Below are 25,756 nucleotides of genomic sequence, written 5' to 3'. Positions count from 1 at the left end.
TGTTTGTTTTGTTTTGTTATGATGAAGTGCTGCATTGTGTGAAAACAGTTTGTGGTTTTCTTGTTTTTCTAAAGATGGACCACCAACCACATCAGCACCATATATAGTAATCATAAAAAAACAGGTCACAGCAGGACGGACATACATCCTGTGTGCACATGTGAGTAAAAGTGCAAGCGCAATTCTTAAATCGTAGGTATGACTGCCTCTGAAGTGTTTTAACAACCACAGTGTTAACTCATCGGAAAAGTACGAATGCAGGAGACCATTGCATATTCAAGTGTGCATGAGTGGGTGTTTGAGGCAACCTCATATTACACATGTGACTGTGGAGCAAACCTGTAACCTTCTGGAAATAAATAAATAAATCACTAGATGAGACTAGAGAAATTAGGTATTTTTTTCTTTAAAATGAATTAATTGATTGTCCTGCATGTAGTTATGTTCTGTAAAATTAATAAAAATCTAAAATAAACTCAATCAAAAGAGTACATTAAAAAAAAACTATGAATAAAGTTGAATAAAATAACAAATCTAAAAATTATTAAAATATTTTCACAGACCCCCCTGATAATTATTATAAAATTTGTCTTTATGCTATAAAACAATTGGTTACATTTTCTTTTATCTTTAGCTCCCTCTTGAGGATGGATCCAGCTAATTATAAATACAATAACCAACAATACAGAGCATTAAAAGGCATAGTTCACCCAAAAATGAAAAGTCTGTCATCATTTACTCACCCTTATGTCGTTCCAAACCCGTAAGACTTTCATTCATCTTCTGAACACAAATAAAGATCTTTTTCATAAAATCTGAGAGCTTTCTGTCCCTCCATTGACTGCTACGCAACTACTATACCACTTTGACGCTTTAAAAAGTTCATAAAGAGATCCTAAAACTAATCCATGTGGATTGAACAGTTTAGTGTAAACATTTTTAGTAGACAATTCAAGTAACCAATGAGTTTGTGGGAAAAAAACTGAACTTGAATTCATCTTTCCAAGTTAAAGGGTTAGTTCAACAAAAAAAAAAAACAAAAAAAAAATTCTCCCTGAAATGTATTTAAAGTAACAAGGATTAAAACATTTGAATTAAAATGTCACAATAGCATTAAAGCTAAAATATCCAAAAAATCACTTGCACAGTTTGATATATTTCCTGCAGTTGTGTACTTACAATATCCCAAAAGTTCCCAAAGATTTTTAATTTCAGAGAAATTCCAATTTTAAAAAATGGCTCGTCCCTGTTCACTTGTCGCCTGTCAATGACGTAATATCCGCGTCATCCCTGGTTTCCGCTCGTAGTACTGCCATAGTAACCAGGGCGACAGACGTGGACAACTGCGTTACATCTAGCGGCACGCTCGCACTGTTGTTGTTTTGTTCAAACATTATGGACCATGGCAAGCAGACTTTGGGACAAAAGGAGAACTAAAACGAGAATCAATATAAGCGTGGCGTTTTCGAAATACCGAGAGCTCCACATCCGTGACAAACTTCGGTAGAATGAAATGTCCTTATTCCTTTATATCCGCGAGACTCGCGTGTGGCGCTGATATCTGTCTCTCATTAGCAATCGCACCCTGCTTCATTCCACAGTCATGTTAAAAACATCAATGTATTCACTCATCCATAAACATTATTTGCTCCTTTGCCATGACAACAAGTTCCATAATTCCGCTTATGCGTCATAAACCTACGCCTTTGTTATTGTAAGAAGTTAGCGACCCCTAGCGGCGAAAAAATTGTCGCTTTAAATGGTATACAGACCAAACAATACTCAGATGAATCAACATATACAGTGTGGTTTCACTTTATCAGTTTATTAGTAGTTATCACAATCCTTCCATCACAAAATGATCACATGATCTTTTTAATTTAAATACAGTTGTTTAATTCAGGTAATTTCAGAGTTCATGGACAACAATGACAAAAACACATGTAGACAGACAAACAAACCAAGGTATTTCTTTCTGTATCTTCACAATCTGTACCAGTGAGATCGACTGAAGGACCGCATTCTAACACACACACAAGGCAGGTGCACGGTTCTTAAAGTCTCTGTATTACCATGCATTTTCACATATTTTTGTGATGCATGTTATTTACAGGTTCTGTCCAGCAGCTTTCCTCAGTAGCTGCTCTCGTGACCGGTCAAAATGTATAAATTGTTAGTGGCTGAAGGGTTTTCCGTCGGAGTGCTTTGTAAAACGATGTCTCTGTAAACCAAGATTTGAGAAAAATATGTAAGCAAAGGCACCCACACGAAAAAAATCAGATGTTTATTCAAGTTAAAAGGAAAAACTATAGTCAATACCTGTGCGTGCCTAAAACCTTGAACACTCGGCTTTCGTCTGTGATTTCCTGTGTTATCTAAGATGACACATGATGATGGCTTTTAATTCTCTGACTATCTTTAGTCCATAGTAAATGTATAAACTATTAAAATTCGCAAATTGTGACGAGATTGTATTGATACACAACGCATCATAACACTTTACCTCGCAGTTGTGCAGACTCCGTCCTTTAAGCCCATGTTTCCAGAAAGCTAAAACACTTTCTTCTAAACAAACTGTTGAAAAATAACACATTAAAACTTATGCCATTTGTTTATAAAATTGTAAAATTTCATTGTGAACAAATAGTGTATTTTCAGATGTCAGGTTTGTACCTAAAGTCTCGATAGAGAAGTCAAAATCCAGATCGGATACTAACTCCTTGCTGGGAACACCCTGCATATTGACAATCTTCACTGTTTCTAGAAGATGACAGCAAGATTTCATTTCAGCAATTCCAATCATTTAAGTATCAGTGTATGCTTTAATAGTTTATTCACATATAAATCAAACATACTTTCCAGTGCAATTAAAACTGTGTCTCTGTCCAACTGTGTCACTTGTACAGCTTTTATTGTATCACTGTCTAAGGAAGACACAAAGATCACACATTAACACACTTGTCAACACACAAAAAAAGACATAGTAGGCCCGTACAAAATATGCATGTTTTTTCATATTTTCTTGGCTGATTTCATGCAAAACCAGCAGTCACTCACTAACCTGGCTGAGGGTTTGGCATGCCATTTAGATGGATAATGTCAAACTTTAGCTGGCACTCATTTTGCTGTTCGGGGCTTTCCTGGACGCCCACACAGAGCTGAGGAAGCTCATCTGACATTAACACCAGCAGCTCAAAGATGGGCAATGTGTCTGGCAGGGGCACGGCAATGTGCTACAATGAGAAAAAAAATTAGAAGAAAGGAGAATGCAATGGGAGAATGACTATCAGAAGTTACACAAATAAACAAGAAGTTACATGTTTATTTCGTATTGTTTTACTATATCATAACTGTAAATTCGACTTCAACATAACCAAGTTAATGTTAAATTGTATATGCAAGTAAATCTATTAAAGCCTGAAATGCAAAATGGAACCGTTTATTAAACCTTAAAGAATCAAAAAAAGAGTTTGTTCAGTTGTTGAGTATTTTATTTAGAGGAAAAAAGAGGAAAAAACACCCGTTTAATTTAGAGGCCCAAACATACCAAAAATATGCTATTTGATGCAGATGCTTATATTTTTATGAATTAAAGTAAGATTTAATTCAGTTTGCTTGTAATCTAAATCAATGACATCTTTATAACAATATAGCAGATAACATAAAATCACATTGTCACTTTATCTCCCAAAAATGTCATAGTAAGATGATATTTGAATAGTTTTGAACTTAGTTTTCTCTGTAGTTTTAAATGGAGGCAATACATATAAAGCAATGCAATACAATGATGACTGAGAGATGTACAAATAAAAGTTGATGTGTCATATTTGATACTCAAATTTTACCATATTTTTTCTAAAAATGATGTCAGAAATTACAGAAAAGTTGAATCACTTTGGTGCTCACCTTGAACTATTACTAACAATTTAAAATGTATTCTTACATAAAAATCTGTAAATACTCCACAGCAAAAAGACAGAAGTAACAGGATCTGAAATTGGACAGTTTTAGAATTACACTAAAAGGGCTTTTACTTGCTAAAATATAAACTATTCATCAGAAGACAGAAGGCATGTGGAAGTTTGTGTACAACTGGTTTTGCAAAGTTTTGATGTTGATAATTTAGAGGCCTTAGATATTAGTGTATCAAATGTGATACAGCTTTGTAGGGTTAAGATTATTACCTTCAGGTGCATGAACTTCTGCAGCGGTTCATACCACAACAGCAGAACAAGTCCAGAGGGAACGGCAGCGCATAAGAACGTGCTGTCTGTGTATGGGTTACGAGCTATGGAAGAAAAATCAAGAAGTGCATTTGAGATTCATGATCTGTCCTCATCATCATTCAGGTTTTTTCCATCTCAGCCAATTACAGGAGGTCAGCAAATGCATCAGTATTTAATGAACAAATATTGATCCAGTGTGAGTCGGAAAATGTCTCTCACCCACACTGCACTTTCGACAGCCTTTAGTGTCTGGGATCTTCACTGACACAGCAAACTTCCTGTGAAAAGATACATTTGAGTTCCAAATAAACAACGTATAAGCTGAATCATTAAACTAAAGATGTCAGTCTTCGGTTTATGTGACCTGTGGATGATCCGTTCTGTGAACCGGTTGGTGCCGAGGGACAAGTGACCCTGTTTCCTCTGCAAGTGCCCTCGCTGCTCAAACAGAGCCGTCAGTCGATGAGAGTAGAGTTGAGAGGACTTACCTAACAATAGAATAGAATAGAATAGAACTGAATAGAATAGAAGTTTAAAGACTACGGAGGCATCCATTACCTTTTAGAGTTTTTCTCAATTTCATGTAACTATACACTTAAACCACGAATAAACTTTTAAAACAAACATTTCTATTAAAATGTTGTCTTCAGTCTTTAGTCGAGTGGATGTTTAATGTCATTTATTTCAGGGCTAAAGGTAAACCATGACCAGTAACACGAGTTACATGATCAGATTTAAAATATTTTTTTCAAGTAACTTTCGTTTGAGCTGGGCCCTCTACTGTACAGGTGTGAATTTGCATTTCCTCCAGCCTGAGGTTTAATCTTTGCACTTATGGGGCCCTATTTTAACCATCTAAGCGAATGGTCTGAAGCGCACGACTCAAGAGCACTTAGTGGATGTCCAAATCCACTTTTCCAAGTTTAATGATGGGAAAAATGGTCAGCGCGCGGCGCATGGTTTAAAAGGGTCTTCCCTATTCTCTTAATGAGTAAAGGTTGTGTTTTGGGCGTAACATGCAATAAACCAATCAGAGTGTCATTTCCTCAAGTCAGTGATAGTCATCACATTAGGTGTTGAGCAGACGTGCTCCTGAAAATTCAGTGATATTCATCACACCGAGTGTTGAGCAGTGCTCCTGAATTGTGCGTGCTTATCTTATCCTGCTGGCGAAGGATTTGATATAGCCGCTCCTCCAGCCGGCCAGTTGTAAACTCGTTCTTCGTGCTACTAGGTGGTGGGTCGTGACCATCTTGGCCCAAGATTGGTCTGCAGCTCCGACCTGAAAGACATGTGCTTAAAAACAGATCTCTACCTTCCGCACCGCAGGACATCCTGTGGGTTGCGTGTAAGGGTGGAGTATCAATACAGTGTCCTTCCCTTCGAGTGCTCCAGAGCCCGTTGGGTCTTCAGGTCAACTGGAAGAGAGTAATCTCGCCCACGGGCTGAGTATCTCTTTTTCAGTTTTGGAGATGGACTCGGTCTAACACGTCTCTCCAATGAGAATGTGTTCAGCTGGTGTTTGAAGTGAGAAAGGGTCCCACTGAAAGAACTTTCAGAGGCTCCTGGGGTATATGGTAGTTGCAGCCATTTGCTTCCTCCATATGTGATAGCTTCAGCGCTAGCTTCATGATCGAGTCCCGAGGTGACCGTGGCAGAGCAGCTCACCCTGTGTGACTATAGTTCATCCCGGTCTGCTGCCAAACCCTCTTCAACAGAGGGGCCATGTACAAAGGGCGTGTTTTAACGGGGGCCTGGGCGACCCTCGACTACACGGGCATTCGTGCCTCGAGTTGTTAGACATTGCGACCGTTGCGCAAGCTTCCCTTACATGTCACAACTCACCCGTCACCTCCTCCTTGGAGTCAGAAGCTTCTGAGGACGCTTTGTTCCACTCTTCCCGCTCTACTCAATCGTGCCGCCATCGAGCCTCACGACAGTTATAGCCAGGGCAAGTGGAGACTCCATCCCCTGGGTCCAGCTGGGTCATGACCATTCCGGGGCCGCTCAGTTGCCCCTCCGGTCTCGTCTTCCTGCCAGTGTTTGTACAAACCGAGCAGACTACCCTTGGACAAACACTGGCTCTCAGCTGCCCCAGGGGCCCGCAGAAATGCGTTTAACCCCAGTGAGCCTTCTAAAAGCGACTGCGACTCATGGTCGCCTTGCGCCTGCTCAAGTCAGTGAATTCATCAAACTTCATGTTGAGCAGAAATGCTCCTGAAACTCAGTGAAGTTCATCGGACTCAGGTGTTGAGCAGCAATGCTCCTGTAGCTCAGTGAGTTCATCACACTCAGGTGTTGAGCAGAAATGCTCCTGTAGCTCAGTGAATTCATCACACGCAGTGCTGAGCAGAAATGCTCCTGGTGCTCAGTGAAGTTCTTCGCACTCAAAGGTTGAGCAGAAATGCTCCTGAAGCTCAGTGAGTTTATTACACTCAGGTGTTGAGCAGGAATGCTCCTGAAGCTCAGTGAACTTATCACACTCAAGTGCTGAGCAGAAAATGCTCCTGAAGCCCAGTGATCTTCACATGTTGTGTTGAGCAATGCTCCTGTCTTTTTGCGCCCGTCGCTTGCACCTACGTGCCAAGTCAGGAGAGGAACAGGTCTTCATAGTTGCCCCTTATTGGCCCAACTAGACCTGGTTCCCATCGACAGCCTTCCTGACTTCCCCTGAAAACTCTTTCAGGGACGGGGCACGATGGCACCCGCATTCTTCCCCTGGAGATTCTGGGCGGTCTTACATCTGAACGCGGAGGTTCAGGTGGCTATCACAGGTACATGTGATAGTTACCATCACTTCTGCGAGCACCCCCTAGAAATGGGTAGCGTGCTTACGCCTTTAGAAGTGGAACCTAGTCGTTGAGTGCGTCTAATGTACGGGGAACGCTTTCCCAGTGGTCCTGTAGGAACAGCAGTGACTTCCCTGGCCTAAGCCCTGTCCTTCCCCGCCTTAAATTTGCGGGGGCATCAGGAGGCTTTGGTTTAGGCACTGGAAGGTGGCAGTGTTAGTGGCGTTTTCAAAGGTTTTCCCAATTCAGTCGACCATCGACTACGTCTGACATTATCGACTGAAAGGGAACGTCCTGGTTGCGTATGGTCCCCTTGCCACTACAGCTGGACCACCGCTGACCCCGGGTTACTCTCGGCTCCTCAGCGAAAAGCAACTAGTGCGTGCATCCACTTCCGTATTTATACCCGCGCCGCGAATCACACACGCCAATTACATTGGCTCGTTCAATAGTACTCGAAGAGGATAGGCTCTCTAGTGAGTCCCTTTAAAAGCCAGTTGCGCTTGTGCTAACAATGCGCCTGAACAAAAAACTAACGTAACGCATTACTTCTTTAAAAAGTAACTCAATTAGTTACTTTTTTAGGGAGTAAGGCGATATTGTAATGCATTACTTTTAAAAGTAAAATAATGGCAATATGGTTTTAACATATTTGGCTAAAAAAAATAAGTGACAAAGCAAATGAAAATTCTTTTATATATATATATATATATATATATATATATATATATATATATATATATTTATTTTTATTTTAGAAACGCAATATGAACACAGTTTGTAATTTCTAATACTGGATGGCTGTTACTGGTATCACATCACAACTTCATAAACCTCAACCATGTAATTATAAAAATGATACGTACCAGAGATGGACATTAAGACATTGTTCATGACATAAAGCCATGTACATCTCTGTGGAAGCAACTGCAGTAGAAATCAGGAGGTAAAAACATATTAACCATTACAAACTAGATATTTCTTTTGGGTCAAACACTAAATCATGGTGTTGTCATACACAGCAGTACCTTTTCTAAGGTGTCTTCATGCAGCTCATTCAAGTTAAGGATGTAGACACCCTCCTCTGCCCCCAGAATCAAATACTGATCTATGAGAAAATGATGGAGACACTATATTACTGACACTGAAAAGCTTTCCAACCTATATTTTTATTGAAGTAGTAGAATAGACAGAAATATTTACCTCTGGTTTTAGGCAAAACCCATGTCTCTGCACAGTGAATTTTCAGTGGACATCCATTAAAGACTTTGCTAAAACAGGCCCCCATCTATGCAAAATGAAGTGTTTCAATTTTTCGTAAATCAGACGTGAATGTGTAATTTTTTCTTTAAAGCTACAATATGTATGATTTTTGTAATAAAATATCCAAAAATCACTTGCACAGTTTGATATATTTCCTGCAATTGTGTACTTACAACATCCAAAAAGTTCCCAAAGATTTTTAATTTCAGAGGAATTCCAATTTTAAATAATGTCTCGTCCCTGTTCACTTGTCGCCTGTCAATGACGTAATATCCGCGTTATCCCTGGTTTCCGCTCATACTGCCATAGTAACCATGGCGACAGACGTGGACAACTGCGTTACATCTAGCGGCACGCTCGCGCTGTTGTTGTTGTTTCGTTCAAACATAATGAACCATGGCAAGCAGACTTTGGGACAAACGGAGAACTAAAACGAGGATCAATATCAGCGTGGCGTTTTCGAGATACCGAGAGCTCCACGTCCGTGACAAACTTCGACTTTACAGAGACGCCACTCTGGCATGTACTTTATTAGACAGGTGAGCAAATGTACACAAAACTAATCAATGTTATATAGCTCAACATGATAAAATGTTAGAATATGATCAGTATGTTATTCTAATGTTGATCTAGCTTACTGCTAGTCTCATACAGACAAACTAACACAGATTAACATTATAACTTTCAACACACTCAAGTTCAGTTTAGAGTGATAGTGTAGACCAAGTGAAACAGCGCTGCGTTACCTCACAAGTTTAATTTGTCTAATAATCTGACCTGTGAGATTATTAATTCAGCACTTGCGGGTAGTTCAGTAGAATGAAATGTCCTTATTCCTTTATATCCACGAGACTTGCGTGTGGCGCTGATATCTGTCTCTCATTAGCAATCGCGCCCTGCTTTAATACCACAGTCATGTTAAAAACATCATATTCACTCAAACATTATTTGATCCTTCGGCATGACGACAAGATCCATAATTCCGCTTATGCATCATCAACCTACGCCTTTGTTATTGTAAGAGCGTAGCGACCCCTAGCGGCGAAAAAAATACATATTGTAGCTTTAAGATACAATCTTAGGTTCATACATACCAGGCCTGGAAATGCATTAATGACAAACTAGTCATTAATTGTGTATTATTGTGTGTTTTGTCACACTGAAATTTAGCAACAGCCAGGTTTAACACATTTAAATGGTGTGATTAGGGGGTTAAACTTACATAGACTTGGGGAGTGGGAGGAAGTCCGTGAGAATCGGCTCTCTATGAATTAAAGGTTAAAATAACAAGGAACAGCTTCTGAATGATCACTTTTAGTCTGTCAGTAATATTTTTAGTGACTGAACAAAAAATAAAAACATACACAATGTGTTTTCGAGCTTTGTCCATGGTGCTAAAACATCTAGCATTACATTAACACAATAATGTGCTAGATATGATTTATTAACATCCAAATATTTAATATATTCATGTTTCAACCATTAAATTAATAAAAAAAACGACTTAATAGTGGTCGACCAATGTAGGTCCAATGACTAATTGAATGTTGATATATTTAGAGCTATTAAATATGTAATACTAGAATATATCAGGGCAAATGTGTGTGCGGCCACAATCTGTTGAAAGCCCCAATGGGAGTGGAAAGTTCTGCAGGTGATCTACTAGGAATGTGAAAATTCAATCGGTTAAGGCGTGCTTTTTTGGGGAAAAGTAAATAATGGCGCAAATAACACTAAACTGGCAACTGCAAACCTCATTAAATCACGTTGATTTAGGGTGATTTATTTAAATATACTCTTTCCCTATAAATTTAGCACTCTGACAGGGAATGTCCAACAAATGCATATGCAAAATATCTGTGTCCACTGTACGCATTTTCATTGCAAATTTCTCACTGTGTTTCTAGTAAAATCTGATAGCAGTTTTTAGGCCAAAGGCATTTGCATTGCCGCAAACTGTTAGTAAATATGGCCCTAGTTGAGATAAAAGACTTATGTGAAATCAGTTCTTCATGTCCGACATTGTGATTGATAAATGATAAATAAGAAAATGAATGTAGCTAAGACATATAATAAAATATAAGCATATATGCACACATTAGTGTAAGTATGTTATTTGTAACATTCAACATTTTACAACTCACAGAGTCCTCGGTTTTCTTCCTCATGGTGCTCCACTCCGGGGAGAGAGCTGTGTCTCTGCTGAGAGTCCTTGTAAGAGTCCTCTTTTGTTCCTGTGTATCTTTACTGTCAGGAACACAAGGGTCACTGCACCACTGCCGCACATCTTGACTAGCCGAACACCTCAACAGCACTGACGAAACACAAAGAGAGAAATCTTTTAAAACTGATGGTGAATTTCTCCAAGTATCTTATATATGTGTGGATGGTAATACCTGGTTTTGGACTTAATACATTTTCAGGGCATAGAGTAGCACTAGGTCGCAGTGTGAGGTCCTTGTCCTCCAGATCAGAGTCTAAAGAGCTCATGGGAGGAAGTGATGTCGTAGCAGAGACGGGCGGTGGGCTGAACAGTCCACTTTTCCTCTTACTCCACTGTGCAACATCAGAAACCATTTACATCTTTACATACATTTTCATAGAATTATAAATTAATCATTGTCACATGCAGTTTCTCAAATTCCATACCTCCAACGACGAGAGTCTTTTTACTGTCAAACTCCTGAAAGAGAAAGATCTTTGTCACATACATACAGTATACACACACAGTGCAAATTGTGCATGTCAGCTCCAGTTTAATATTGTGAATGTTGAAAAAACATGTACTAACATAATAGAAACCAAAGAGAATATATAATAAAAGATAAAAAATACAACTAAAATTACACTTTACAATATGGTTTAATTTATTTTTCTTAGTTAATGTTGATCTCAACATATACCAATACATTTATTATTTATTATAACATTAGTTATTGCACTGTTAAGTAACCTGAACACTTTTATTAACTAACATTAACAAAGGTTAATAAATGCTGTGAAAATATATTGCTTATTGTTAGTTCTTAGTTAATGCATAAAAATTGGACTTAATTGTAAAGTGTTACCCAAATGATAATAACTGCTATTAAAGGGAAAACAGAAAACATTATACTTAAACTATAGACATGATATCTGGTAACAAAAATCTAATAATCAATTCATGAAAATAGCAGGTAGCAACAGTGTATTTTTCTTTACGTCTCCACAAGATGGCGCCAGAACAAAAGCGTGTCTCACCTCTGCTGTAACTCTTCCTCTACACTTTCCAAAAGACCCCTGCAGCAATGAATACAGTTCAAATGAAAGGTTATAAAAAACATGTAAAACCATAATGCAATTATAAGTCAGTTTCAATCAATCAACACTTACGGTGACTCTGGTTCATCTCCAGATATGCTCCAATCATCACATGATCCCTAATATAAACATACTTCATTTTTTTTCTGTGCGATGACCATGAATTATGACACAGAATACTCTACGAAGTGTGTGGTTTGTGTCTATGTGAGAAAAATAAAACTGACCAGGTCAGGATAGGGTTCAGTCTCTTTCCTCCTGGGAGGGGTAAACTTCACCTGGTCGACTGAAACAAACAAACATTACTCACTTAAATACATAATTTACATATTTTTACTACTTTTGAAAAGTTTAGGGTCCGTAAGACTTTTAATGTTTTGAAAGGAGTCTCTTATGCTCACGAAGGCTTGGCGTTTCCACTCAGCATTTTTTTTATGCAATATCAGAAAATGTGCATAAAAATAGGTGGATGGAAACTCAGTCTGTCTGGTTTGTCTGCTTGTGGATGCTGTAATCTTACAGTCAAGATGTGTGACAATAGATTCTCAGTAATCATGGCATCGACTTGCCAAACGATAACACACACACACACACACACACACGCATCGCACTCTCTGCTCCGCCTTGAATGTGACCACTGGATCCAGTTCACACGAGTGGGTGTGTGAGGGGGATGGAGAAGGACATGCCATAGACGTGTGCTAAACAGTACCAGCTCTATGAGTTGTGTGCCTATTGACATCACTGAAGCTATGCTCAATAGCAGCCTTGTTAAAGCAGCGACACATCCATACATTCAACTTGCTAATCATGGACACGCTGCAATGAAAATAGACATGTGGCAGTGAGCTTCAGAAAATGAAGTGATAAAAACATGACAATCATAAAACACATTAAACATTAAAGAAAATAGAAATTGGTTGATTACTCCATTCCTACAGACAATGTATGATTGCTTCCTTTTAGGGGTTCCCATCATGGGATCATTTTAAGTATTTGATTTATTTACAATTTTAATGATTTAATTTCAGAAATGTACATGCTTTATCAGTAGGAAAAAATTAAATAACCCATTTAACATTCAATTATTATACAGTTAAGACATTGTCCTTCTATTTTCGGCATAAAGGTTTCTTTAAAGTTAAGTCAAGAACCCTAGGGTTCTATATAGAACCCCATTGAATCTGATGTAATCACTGAAGATAATGTAAAGTATAACAGTATATAGTATATTACAAAATACAATTTAATGATAACAATTTGGATGGATGGATGGATGGATGGATGGATGGATAGATAGATGTGTTTAGAACTTACACTGTTCTTCAGATAAACTCCTCTCCACTGGCATATGTTTCCCTTTAGAATGGATTTTATCCGGGGCTGTGTCATTTGCCTTTAACACACACACACACACACACACACACACACACACACACACACACACACACACACACACACACACACACACACACACACACAAATATTGCTGCTACAAATATTTGTACACTTTGACAAACTGAACTCTGACATGCATTTTTGAATAAGAAAAAGAAAAAACACTTGACGACTTAGGGCAAAGTTTCCCAATAATCCTGTAGTATATGCTTCTCTTTATGTTCATTATTTAACCTTTATTTATCTTAGCAACGAAAAAATAATTCGAATTTTAAGTAAGGCTTAAAAGTTCAAGAAGGCTTTTCAGGAAATTCTGTCTTGCTTAATGATGCAATTAACTGCCATAAACAAAGTTTCAGAACGATTCTGTGTTTATGTCTTGTCCGAATTACCATAGGCCTAATTATGCATAAGGAGCATATAAGCATAGTTTAATTTCTGAGCCAGAGGACGCCTCTCACCTCTTCATTCTCCTCAGGACTGGAAGGATGATGGAGGTCTGGGTTATTTGCCATGTCCAGTAGCTCAATCATCAATTTTCTGGTCAGTAACTGTGTAGCAAACGGGTGCTGGGGAGAGAGAAAGCAACAATAATCAACTTTTCTAGAAATACTAAATTTAATAGAACTAATTGTACGATTAGGATTTTTCTTGAATGGTCGATACCGATCCACATTTTATCATAGCTTATATTCTTAGATGTGTTATATCTAAGCTCTGCTCACTATCAATTTTAACTGGATTAATAAAAAGTAAAGACTCAAATCATTTCAATTATAAATATTGATGTTATATAAATAGTGATATCATAATATTTAAATATTTAATATTAAATTATTAATGGCTTTATATTGATTTTTCAAATCTGGGGTTGCTTATTTTATGACCAGTTGTCTTTCTACTGATATCTGGCAACATTGCAAGAATCCAGAAAAAAATTGATCACGGTTTCCACAAAAATATTAACTGCAGCACAACTGATTTCAACATTGACAATAATAAGAATAGCTACTGTCTGTCAACATGAAGAAATTAGGTATTTTCCCCACAATTTGAACTATGCATTACATTGTATTGTGTTCAAAGGAAATGGCCGTAAAGTTAACAGAAAATGTGCTGGTAGTTCCTTTTCTGTTTTTGTATTGTTTATTTTTGTTGAAGTATATGACAATGAAGACTGGAGTGATGATGCTGAAAATCAGCTTTGCATCAAAGGAAAAAATTTCATTTTAAAATATGCTAAAATAGAAAACAGTTATTTTAAATTGAAATAATATTTCCCGATATTACTATTTTTAATGTATTTTGATCAAATAAATGAAGTCCCGGTGAGCATAAGAGACTTCATTCAAAAACATTTTTTTTAAAAACACAGTCACAACCCGTCTTCTGATCACATGAGGGAAGTTGTTGTGTACATGATATTCAGCAGCATTGCAAACACAAATATTAAGTTTGATTATTCTGTCACCTGGAGAAGAGTTTCTGCTGTCGGCCTCTTGCGAGGACTTTTGATCAAACACATCTTCACAAAACTATGAAAACCTGCAGACCTGCAAAGACATGGGCACAAACCTCTCACAAATCATGTCAGCTCCTCACAGTAAACAACGCACTTTTCTTTTACTTTTCTTTCTGTGAGGTTTTGAATCTCACCATTTGCTCTTGTCTTTTAGTTTGGGAGGCTGGAAGCTGCTCTTAGACATCAACATCAGAGCTCTACAACAGTAAAAAAAATAAAACCTCAGTTCAAAACTACTTCGTCTTTCCAGAGTATTTTCTGTTCTGGTAAATGATTTAGATGCGTCATTCTGACCGCATGGGATGAAGGTCAAACATAGGTGGCTGTAGCTCTGCCAACTCTATGCCAGTGATGCCCACTGCCCAGATATCACACAGATGGTTATATCCGCCCTTCTTTTCCACTGCAGCCACCTCAGGGGCCATCCTAACAAAATAAAGAAACATTTCCATTAGATACATCACATCCTGCAGTCTGACTGAATTTCAGGGTCATTTACAGAGTAAAGGGGTGAATTTATTCAGTCATCTACAGTGAATACACCCATGCTAAAGTTGACTAAAAAGTTGAATAAAAATTGATCTTAATGCCTTAATTAAAAAAATGAGGAATAATCCAACCTTTAAGAACACCAATTTTCTTTGTGAATGAGTAATGTATTGTAAATAAATAAATGTTCTTCCTTAAAATACAGGGTGCATAAGTCAGGACACCCCTATGTTAAATTCCCATAGAGGCAGCAGAATTTTATTTTTAAAGGCCAGTTAGATCCATGATACTATGCATCCTGATAAAGTTCCCTTGGCCTTTGGAATTAAAATATCCCCACATCATCTCACCATACCTAGAGATTGGCATGGTACTAACATGTACTAACATGTTTAAGGCTGCTGTTGATTCATGCATGAATCATTATGACTCCTGTCAGTTAAGGATCGCTTTTCATTGGTTCATGATCAGCTCATATCTTCACTAATCATGAGTTCATGTTGAAGTAACTATTAATTCAGGACTATTATCGTTAATGTCGAAAACGGCTTAATACTTTTGTGAAAAACAGAATACTTCTTTTCTGGATTCTTTGTTGAATAACTTGAATAGAAAGCTTGAAATATGTTTTATTTTTTAAAATAGAGCATTATACATGTCTTTACTGTTACTTATCAACATCCAGAAGTACCTAAAACATTTCTTGTTAAATGTCACTGACCCAAAACTCTTGAACTGCAGTGTAGATATTCTGTATCTACTGCCGAATTTTTGGACTAAAGAAATCCATTTAAAGGTATAGTTCACTCAAAAATTCTGTCATCATTTACACAGGCTGGAATCCATTTCCCATAACCTAAGATGATCATAAAGATCATTGGTGCATATGAAGGCATACAATGCTTTTGGTGAATGGACCTGGTCAGTACATAACTCAACATTTATCCTTTTCTGTACCATGGAAGAAAGAAACTAATACAGTTTGAAAGAACACAAGGGTGGGCAAACTATTCCTACAATAGCATTCATAAGAGATAGCATGCTAATTGCTTTAAAACAAGAACATTCAGACAGTGTAATTCTCCAGGCTCTCTTCTCAGACGGCTCACCAGTAGGGAGTTCCTATGAAGGACTTCCTCTTGGCAACAGAGGCACTGATCTCAGCTGCAACCCCAAAATCAGCTAGAGAGAGAGAGAGAGAGAGAGAGAGAGAGAGAGAGAGAGAGAGAGAGAGAGAGAGAGAGAGAGAGAGAGAGAGAGAGAGAGAGAGAGAGAGAGAGAGAGAGAGAGAGAGAGAGAGAGAGAGAGAGAGAGAGAGAGAGAGAGAGAGAGAGAGAGAGAGAGAGAGAGAGACTGATACAATAATCTAAAATGTGCACTGTGTACTTTAGGGTTCAACAACACATTAAATCACTTACCCAATTTGACATCTCCTCGATCAGTGAGAAGAATGTTAGCTCCCTAAATCAGAAGAGAGATTCATATTTTTATTTAACTATTTTGAAATCACCAACACAACTGCTCAAAAGTTTGAGGTCAGAGCGATTTTTTTTGTACAGAAATTAGTACTTTTATTCAGCGAGGATACATTGTACTTTACATTTTTTTACAATTCTATTTCAAATAAATGTTCCTTCGAACTTCCTATTCATCAAAGAATCCTGAAAAAATATTAAGCATTAATAATATTGTCAACATTGATAATAATAATAGGACATTATTATTCCAACCACTATAGATAGATTCTCAAATAGCTTACCTGATCTATCTCAGCTGCTCAGTGAACCCAAACAAACAGATGAACTAGAGGAAATGACTAGCAGTTTGAGCACCATTTTATCTAGTACATTAGATATTGTTGCACCAATTAGATCAAAAAAGGTTAGAGAGAAAACTAAAGCACCTTGGTACAACAGTGCTACGCATGTTATCAAGAGAGAAACTCGTAACTTAGAGCGTAAATGGAAACAAACTAATTTAGAGGTCTTTAGAATCGCGTGGAAAGACAGTATGTCACGTTATAAAAAGGCTCTAAAAGCAGCCAGGGCTGAGCATCTCCACAAACTATTAGAAAATAACCAAAATAATCCAAGGTTTTTATTTAACACCGTGGCTAGACTAACAAATATACAGACATCACCAGAGCAAAATATTCCGTTACAGTATAGTAGTAATGATTTTATGAACTACTTTAATGAGAAAATAGAAAGCATCCGTAACACAATTGTAAATGTACACTCTTTTATGGTGTCTTATGATTCAGCCTCAATTATCGCCCCTCTGGAACAACTACACCGCTTTACAACTATAGGACAGGAAGAGCTAAATAAACTTATCATTGCATCGAAACCAACAACATGTTTATTAGATCCAATACCCACTAAACTACTGAAAGAAGTGTTACCTGTAGTGGAAGAGCCTCTTCTCAATATTATTAACTCGTCTTTATCTTTAGGTCATGTTCCAAGAATATTCAAGCTGGCAGTAATAAAACCTCTCATTAAGAAACCGCAATTAGACCCAAATAACTTAGCAAATTACAGACCCATCTCAAATCTTCCATTTATGTCTAAAATACTAGAAAAAATTGTGTCCGCTCAATTGTGCTCTTTCTTGCAAGAAAATGAGATATATGAAAAATTCCAGTCAGGATTCAGACCGCATCATAGCACAGAAACTGCGCTAGTTAAAATTACAAATGATTTACTTTTAGCTTCTGACCAAGGCTGTATCTCAATACTAGTTCTACTCGATCTTAGTGCTGCGTTCGACACTATCGATCATAAAATACTCCTGGATCGACTACAAAACTACACTGGTGTTCAGGGACAGGCATTAAGCTGGTTTAGATCGTAGTTATCAGACCGTTATCATTTTGTCTGTTTAAATGGGGAAAAATCAAAGATAACGTCAGTAGACTATGGAGCGCCGCAAGGATCGGTGTTGAGCCCTCTGCTATTCTCAATATATATGCTCCCACTTGGTAATATTATAAGAAAACATGGAATTAATTTCCACTGTTATGCTGATGACACTCAATTATATATTTCATCACGGCCAGATGAAAAACCTAACTTATCAAATTTGACAGAGTGTCTCAAAGATATAAAATGCTGGATGACGCGTAATTTACTGCAACTAAATTCAGATAAAACGGAGGTATTACTTATTGGTCCAAAAAACTACCCACAAACTCACTTACAATACAACTTTAATATAGAAGGATGTCCTGTTACTTTATCCACTACAGTAAAAGACCTAGGTGTTATACTAGACCGCAACTTGTCTTTTGAAAATCATATTTCATATGTTACAAGAACAGCCTTTTTCCACCTTAGAAACATTACAAAGCTACGTAACATGCTATCTGTTTCTGATGCAGAAAAGTTAGTTCATGCATTCATGACCTCGAGACTAGATTATTGTAATGCTATATTAGCTGGCTGTCCTGCATCCTCAATAAACAAGCTACAGTTAGTGCAAAATGCAGCTGCTAGAGTTCTTACTAGGTCAAGAAAATATGATCATATAACACCAATTTTATCATCTCTACACTGGTTATCTATCAAATTCCGTATCAATTACAAAGTACTATTACTGACCTATAAAGCCCTAAATGGTTTAGCTCCTGTGTATTTAATGGACCTTCTATCGCCCTACAATCCATCGCGTTCTTTAAGATCACTAAATTCGAGGCTTCTGGTCATTCCTAGGATATCTAAGAACGCCCTAAAGGAGGGAGGGCGTTCTCACATTTAGCTCCAAAACTCTGGAATAGCCTTCCTGATATTGTTCGAGGCTCTGACTCGCTGTCCCAGTTTAAAACTAGATTAAAGACGCATCTCTTTAGCCAAGCATTTACATAATGCTTACCTTTTATACCACTGCTGAATCAGATCAAATGCATTTAATATTATAAAACTTGAAGAGTCTGTAGGTTATTTGTATAGGTTGCATAGTATTTACAGTCATTACGTTCCTGTGTATATTGCGTGAATGACGGGTGGTTGGGTAGATATTGTGTTTTGCGGTAGGTGGTATGCCATACGGAACCGTTGCCACTGAACCTGCTTTAACGACGACAGTGGGGCTCGACAGCCTTAGTCAAACGGGTCGGCGCGTATGGTTGGGCTGTGGAGAGATTGTGAGATTGTGGTTGGGTCTCAGCAGCAGGAGGGATGTAGAGGTCAGTAAGCAGGGCTGAGTTGAGTGGGGGACGGAGGGGGGTGACTGTGGGACGCAAGAATCACTGTCTTCATGTTTTTTATCATTTACGCCCGTGTTATGGAAATCATTATGAACAGCAGCTACGCTAATTATTTTCCCTTTTTGCTTTTCTGCTGTTATCTCTGAGAAAAACGGCAATCGTCAGCTCCAGTTTGTATCCAGCCTTTCACGGAGACTTCAGATACCCCAATCACAAAGCCTGTGAAGAGACGACTCAACACCGGCGATATGGACCCTCTATGGTGGACGGCACTGATCCTCAACAACTCGTCTCAACACCGGCGTGATTACTTGGACTTCCAAAAGATGGAAATGGATAAATATTCTAAATGTTCCGATCCAATCTGCCTTGTAATGCTGCCCGAATCATAAATCATGCACTGTTCCTTCGTTGGCCAGAGGAGAACTGGCCCTCCGACTGAGTCTGGTTTCTCCCAAGGTTTTTTTCTCCATTCTGTCACCTGATGGAGTTTTGGTTCCTTGCCACTGTTGCCTTGGCTTTTGGCTTGCTTAGTTGGGGACATTTAATATTCAATAATATTATTGATCTGCCTTGCTTAAGGTGGACGTTGACTCAATTTTCTTTTAGAAACAAACTCTGTTATATTATTTTCATGTTATCACTGTGAAGCTGCTTTGATACAATCTGTATTGTAAAAAGCACTATATAAATAAAGGTGACTTGACTTGACTTGACTATATATTGAGCAGCAAATCAGCATATTAGACTGATTTCTGAAGGATCATGTGACACTGAAGAGTAATGATGCTGAAAATTCAGCTTTGCATCACAGGAATAAATTACATTTAAAAACATATATATTTTTACTGTAATATATACTTTAATATTTTTGATCCAATAAATGCAGCCTTGGTAAGCATAAGAGATTATATCAAAAACATGAAAAACCCCAAACCTTTAACCAGTATTGTACATTGTGTCATTGAAATGCCTCATTCACCTTAATGTCTCTGTGTATTTTGCCTGTCTCATGGAGATGATTCAACCCCTGAGAAAGACAAGAACAGAAGTCTTCTCAAAACGAAGGGATGTGTCATTGAGAAAGATTGAAAGATATTTTTAAATGATGAATTAGCCTTACCTGGAGTGTTTCCCTGCAGATGTAAGCAATCTGTTTTTCCTTTAAAGGTCCAGTTACTGCAGAGGGCATATTATATTAACTCTCGCAGTGGTTAAAGGCATATTAATAATAATAACAGTTCCCCATCATTATAAATAGTTTTAAATGTTTGCATAAGATACTCATGCAGTTTCACAGACAAGGCTTATGCCCACCCAGACTAAAATGCATGTTTGAGCAGTTTTAACTAAAAGCAATATGTCAGTGCCATTATTTAGTCTCAATATTCAGAACAGTAATGTTTTTTTTTTCTAAGGCATGTTTAAAAAAAAGTGACTACTGAACTTAGGCCTAGTAAGCCCTGTCTGTGAAACCAGGCCTAATTTTATTCAGGGTATACCTTGGTAAATATCCTGCAACGATCCGCCGCCACAGTATTCCATGCAAATCCACAATTTAGTATTCCTGAAAAAAAATGAGCAGTTCAGTTCAAAGTTATTTTCAATAGAATACATATGCACACACCCATAACTTACAGACATGACAAGAATCTCATAAACATAATGAAAGCTTGTGAGTAGGAATGCATGCCTATGAAATATAATTCAGGAATGCACAAGTCATCTAGAGCATGTGCTGACACGTGTCGGCAGCTATTTACAAAACCTATTTGGTGATTTGTGCTTCGTATATGATTGTGTAACTCATATAAAACATGCACCTTTCTATGCCCTGACAACTACTGGAGAAATACCAGGCAATGCACAAACATTACTGTACCTGTGGTAAGTCCCATAATAGGCCACAATGTTCTTATGTTTGCATTCCTTCATCATTGTTATCTCCTGCTGGATGGAGGTGATGTCATCCCCTGAAGAACGAGAGAAAGAGTGTATACTGAACAAGTACTTGTCCATAATACATGTACATAAAACAAAATATTCCAAGTATTTTACTCCAGAATTCAGTGATTGACAAAGCAGGAACAGATATTCTAGAGAGCAGTGTAAAAATAACTTAAAATATAATCAATCATTACTACTTCATGTGAGCCCAGTCACTTTTAAAATAGTTTTACTTGTAAGTGTCTTGACAGAGAGAGAGGCTTTTGAGAACTATAATTATGTGTAAATATAACGCTCATTATAATATAAATCCTTCATACAAGGAATCGATCCAATAAAAGCCTCTATAATTCTGAAGGATTTGTTAGAAACAGCACAAGCCTCTAAATGTTGTCTGTATGTATGTTCTCTACAGTACACCACTTATATATGAAAAGTGTCTATGCAAACCTATCCAAATGTGTATAACATTAAAACTACTCACACACCTGGATCCAGTTTAACAATTTTGATAGCAGCCATTTCTGAGCTCCTAATGTTTCTAGCCTGAAAGAAAATGCATAATATTACACGATGAACAGGAAAGTCAGATTGTACTTTGTCTTTTACAAAAATATTACTTATAAAATGGATCATTTTGACTGTGAAATCAGAAGAGCCATTTCAACATTATATGTACATATGTATATGGACACATTTTATGTTAATTTTATATTAAGTCCATACACTTCCATTCAAATGTTTGGGGTCGGTAAGATTGTTTTTTATGTTTATGAAAGAGATCTATTTTTCTCACCAAGGCTGCATTTATTTGATCAAAATAAACAGTAAAAGCAGTAATATTGTGAAATATTATTGCAATTTAAAACAACTGTTTTCTATTGTGATATATTTTAAAATGTAATTTATCTCTGTGATGCAAAGCTGAATATTCAGCATCATTACTTCAGTGTCACATGATCCTTCAGAAAGCATTCTAATATGTTGATTTGCTGCTCAAGAAATATTTCTTATTATTATCAATGTTGAAAATTCTTAATATTTTTTTGTGGAAACCATGATCCATTTTTCAGGATTCTTTAATGAATGTAAAGTTCAAGAGAACAGCCTTTATTTGACATTGAAATCTTTGTAACATTCTCACCTTTAATATTTTTAATGCTATTGGTAGAGTATATCTATAATTTCACTTACAGTTGCAATAAAATTAACTATTACCTGAAGAAGAATTGATTTATTGTGATAATTATTATTAATGAAAATCAGTTTATTTATAAGGAATTAGAACATTATTGTTTTTCATCATATGGAGACAATGAGCTATAGTGATTGTACTATAGTTCAGGGTTTTAGGTTTAAAAACGTATTCTAGCCATATTAAAATCACTGCAGTGTTTATATTATTATATCTTTTGGTTCTGGTTATCAAATAAACATTTTACATTGTGACTGAGAAAATGCAACACAGAGGTGAACAAAAATGACTTTAAGGCCATGTTTACTTTGGTGAAATGTTTGGGATGCTGTAGATATCCAGGAACAGATCCAGCTCTCCTGGCAGGGATCTTAATGACAAATATCCTAGTGTCAATGTGTCCTGCTGTGTCCTTCACTGTAACCTTGTTCTGTAGCCATTGCCAAGACCTGATGTTCTTCGTACGATACTGAATCATCAGTTAATCACTCTTATGAGTGCAGTATCATACGGTCTAGATTCTATCAAGTTACTATAAAAATACTATCACCACTTGCCAAAGATTCATCAAATTCTTTTAGCTTTGGAATGGGGAAACCCATGCATATTAAATGTGTGTTATACATACAGAGAGGTTTATTTAAAGGTTTGCTATTATGCTTTTTTTTTTTTTTTTTTACATTTTCAACTTTCTTTTGTGTGTTTTGCACTAAATAATTAAATTAATGTTGCTGTTTTAGCATGAAAAAGGTCTGCAAAGTTACAAAGCACAAAGTCACTCCAGAAAGGGAGTTATTCTCACTATCAGTGCACTTTCTAAACTCCCTGAAATGCCTCGTTTGGAGTCTTGAGCTTTCTTCCGGGAACGAACACATCACAAAATTTCTCATTTAAATAATTCCCACCAAAGGCTTACGCAAACAAACAAAAAAAAGGCCTGGGTTGAGTTGCATTAGGAGTGTTGAAACTAGCGGTTAAGGGGCGTGACATTTCTGAAACATGCTCAAAGAGGTTGACCAATCACAACACACTGATCCATCCAACTAATCAGAGCACATTGTGCTTTTCAGAAGGAGGAGCTTCATAGAGAAAGGAACTAAACAGAGCGATACTGACAGACTGGGAAGAGAGGTGCTGCAATAAACGTGAAAAATAAGGTGTTTTTGGACATTCAAGCATGTAAATCTATTCAAGTAGACCCCAAAAACAAAATCAAGACTTTGAAAAGGGGCATAATATTGTGTATATAAACCATTAAAAAAAAGGTTAACCAGGAAAATGAACCTCCATTTTTGCTTTGAGCTACTCATAAACATAACAAATCGGGCATTTCTGGACAAATCCTGGAACTTCACTGAGCTGCCTTCCTGTTGTTTTTCCTGGCATGCCAGCGGGCTTCCTGTCATAACTAAAGCGACAGTGCAACATTCTCTTAATGGTTTAGCTGTACAACCTGAAATAACGCAGCCACAAACCAAGAACAATGGCTCAGCTTCGGTATCTGCCAACACCTTGGCCAAAAATCCCCAAAGCTTGTTATTTTTTATGTTGGCATAGTCAGACCTGACAAGTCCATCAATTGCAAAACATACTGTTTTGTTCGATAGCAGCTGGAAATCCTCACCATGAAATATTTTTAGATCTTGAGAACTTTCTGACTCAAAGTTGAGAGAGCTGGAGGACACTAGAAAGGATTCTTTGTGCATTGTGTGATGGGCATTGTAAGGGTCGTTGGCTCACCCACTGAATTATGATAAAGTGGACTGTGTTAGGGATTGCAAGAGTGACACAATCTCCACATTACTTCAGCAAACATATAGGCCTATAAAAGAGACAGAAAACACACGTTTGCACTTTACAAACTTCTTGGAGAATAACACTACCACACCTGCGAGAGTCTTGGTTTTAAGGTCAAGATTTGTAACATTCCATAAATGTTAAGGTTGTGCGTAAGATCTATTTTAAGTCGAGTCAAATTTCTGAGCCAACCATATGCTATCCTTAAAATCACAAACTACTTTATAGTAAGCTTTTTAACAATGCTTTTCTGTTTGGAAAGGGCTGCTTTGCATGTAGGATAATCACTGAAGACAGACTGACTGAAGTTATAACATATTTTGTTGAAAAGAATGACCTAGATGCCCTAACAAAGACATTTAGACATACGCTAATAAAAATAAATAGTATTGGGACCAATATGCAACCTTATGTCGGTGTGCATCTATTAGTGTTTAATGTGTTTGGATGGATAGTGTGTCTTTGCACACATGATGTGAGTACTATCACTTTAGAAAACTAAACAGTCCAGTCAGTCAAGTTATATCATGGCTCGGGTTCCTTGGAATATTCAGCATAAACAAGGGCATTAACAACAAGTAAATATGTCAACATCAGCACGATTCCCCTTACAAAAACGTGCTGAGGCAGTACCGTGGTAAAACGAGACATCATGGTACCTTGTGTTGACATTTAACATGATGCTGAATAACCACATAAAATATGTCTAAAAACACAGTATTAATACCATGTCCAAAGAATGGTAATAGACTACAATCCTTTTTGGTAGATTTGTGCTAGTAACCCAAAAGGGAAAGTGTTTGTGTTTTCAAGTCTTTACAGTGAAGCTTGGATTAAAACGTAGACGTTAGATTAAAGCTTAAAACACTTCGTGCAATTTCCAAATGGTCACCTAAAAAAAACAGCTTCATTCTCACCTTAAAAACATCTCCATAGGTGCCGCTACCGATCTGATGAATAATCTCATAATCATCCAAGGGATCCAAAAATGAAACTCCTATAGTATTCATGCCAGCAGATTTTTTATGTTTCACTTATTCATGACAGCTGTCACAGTTTGATGTGCAGTAAACTCATCTCATCCTGGTGCGCTGTCATCAAAAGTGGTGAAAAAGAATGTCAATGATAAACTGTAGGCTATAGATTTAATTAATGCAATGGCAAATATTAATGTTCACATCCAGTCTACCAGTAATCACTGACTTCGCCTTGTAATCTTTCTGCCTGTCCTTCTCACACTCGCGCATCCGTAGAGTAGAAATCCGTTCTTTGGAGTCGGATCTTTTAGATGAGTCGATTCGCAAAAACGGATTGAACAATTTATTAACGAATTGGACTGAATAGGTCCGAGGCCGAGCAGTTCTCGTTTTTTTCGGAACATTATCCCATTTGCACCGAGGCGAGAACCATTATCAACACGAAGCCATAGTCTACGATTTAGTTTGAATAAATAGCTTTGCATTTTTTGATTAAAATTTTTTTTTAAACATTTTCAATAAAGAATATGTAAATGAATGTTACTAGGCTACTGTTTAATGAAAATATAGGTTATACTTTTATGATTTGATAAACTGAATCATGGCAGTAGTAACAAACTGTGGAATTACAAACACGAAAAGTAAA

The 25,756-nt window shown here is 37.3% G+C and overlaps 1 protein-coding gene across 2 annotated transcripts; it reads right to left on the bottom strand.

Moving 5' to 3' along the window:
- Positions 1-1,809: 1,809 nt before the first annotated feature.
- LOC143736990 (mitogen-activated protein kinase kinase kinase kinase 2-like) lies at positions 1,810-25,410 on the bottom strand. 2 transcript variants are annotated; one of them, XM_077227855.1, is made up of 33 exons: positions 25,337-25,410; positions 25,051-25,224; positions 21,630-21,687; positions 21,077-21,167; positions 20,697-20,761; positions 20,318-20,373; positions 20,177-20,224; positions 16,406-16,448; positions 16,097-16,169; positions 14,793-14,924; positions 14,633-14,695; positions 14,448-14,529; positions 13,438-13,545; positions 12,896-12,974; positions 11,806-11,864; positions 11,651-11,697; positions 11,519-11,557; positions 10,928-10,961; positions 10,675-10,834; positions 10,423-10,592; positions 9,501-9,542; positions 8,219-8,303; positions 8,044-8,123; positions 7,882-7,942; positions 4,591-4,714; positions 4,446-4,504; positions 4,185-4,288; positions 3,062-3,233; positions 2,856-2,924; positions 2,674-2,760; positions 2,504-2,574; positions 2,320-2,375; positions 1,810-2,221 (listed from the first exon to the last, which is right to left on the bottom strand). In XM_077227855.1, the coding sequence occupies exons 2-33, from the start codon at positions 25,141-25,143 to the stop codon at positions 2,134-2,136; spliced, it is 2,598 nt and encodes an 865-aa protein (XP_077083970.1). In that variant the 5' UTR covers positions 25,144-25,224; positions 25,337-25,410; the 3' UTR covers positions 1,810-2,133. The 2 variants fall into 2 exon arrangements, with proteins under 2 accessions (XP_077083970.1, XP_077083969.1); XM_077227854.1 differs by having other exon boundaries at positions 25,323-25,389.
- Between the last annotated feature and the right edge of the window lie 346 nt (positions 25,411-25,756).

Source organism: Siphateles boraxobius, unplaced genomic scaffold (assembly GCF_051911475.1).
Source record: "Siphateles boraxobius isolate OS27281-9 unplaced genomic scaffold, OSU_SipBor_1 130, whole genome shotgun sequence".
Classification (NCBI taxonomy): Eukaryota; Metazoa; Chordata; class Actinopteri; order Cypriniformes; family Leuciscidae; genus Siphateles; species Siphateles boraxobius.
The sequence above is the reverse complement of the archived record's forward strand: the minus strand, read 5'-3'. Positions and strand labels throughout refer to the sequence as shown.

What these genes read in the sequence shown, in the direction of transcription:
- LOC143736990 (XM_077227855.1), bottom strand. Translation starts at nt 25,143, where the DNA reads ATGAATACTATAGGAGTTTCATTTTTGGATCCCTTGGATGATTATGAG. An exon ending in CCTATGGAGATGTTTTTAAG is followed by an intron (nt 21,688 to 25,050) that starts GTGAGAATGAAG and finishes ATTTTCTTTCAG; the next exon opens with GCTAGAAACATTAGGAGCTC. An exon ending in CTAAAAGACAAGAGCAAATG is followed by an intron (nt 14,530 to 14,632) that starts GTGAGATTCAAA and finishes ATGTCTTTGCAG; the next exon opens with GTCTGCAGGTTTTCATAGTT.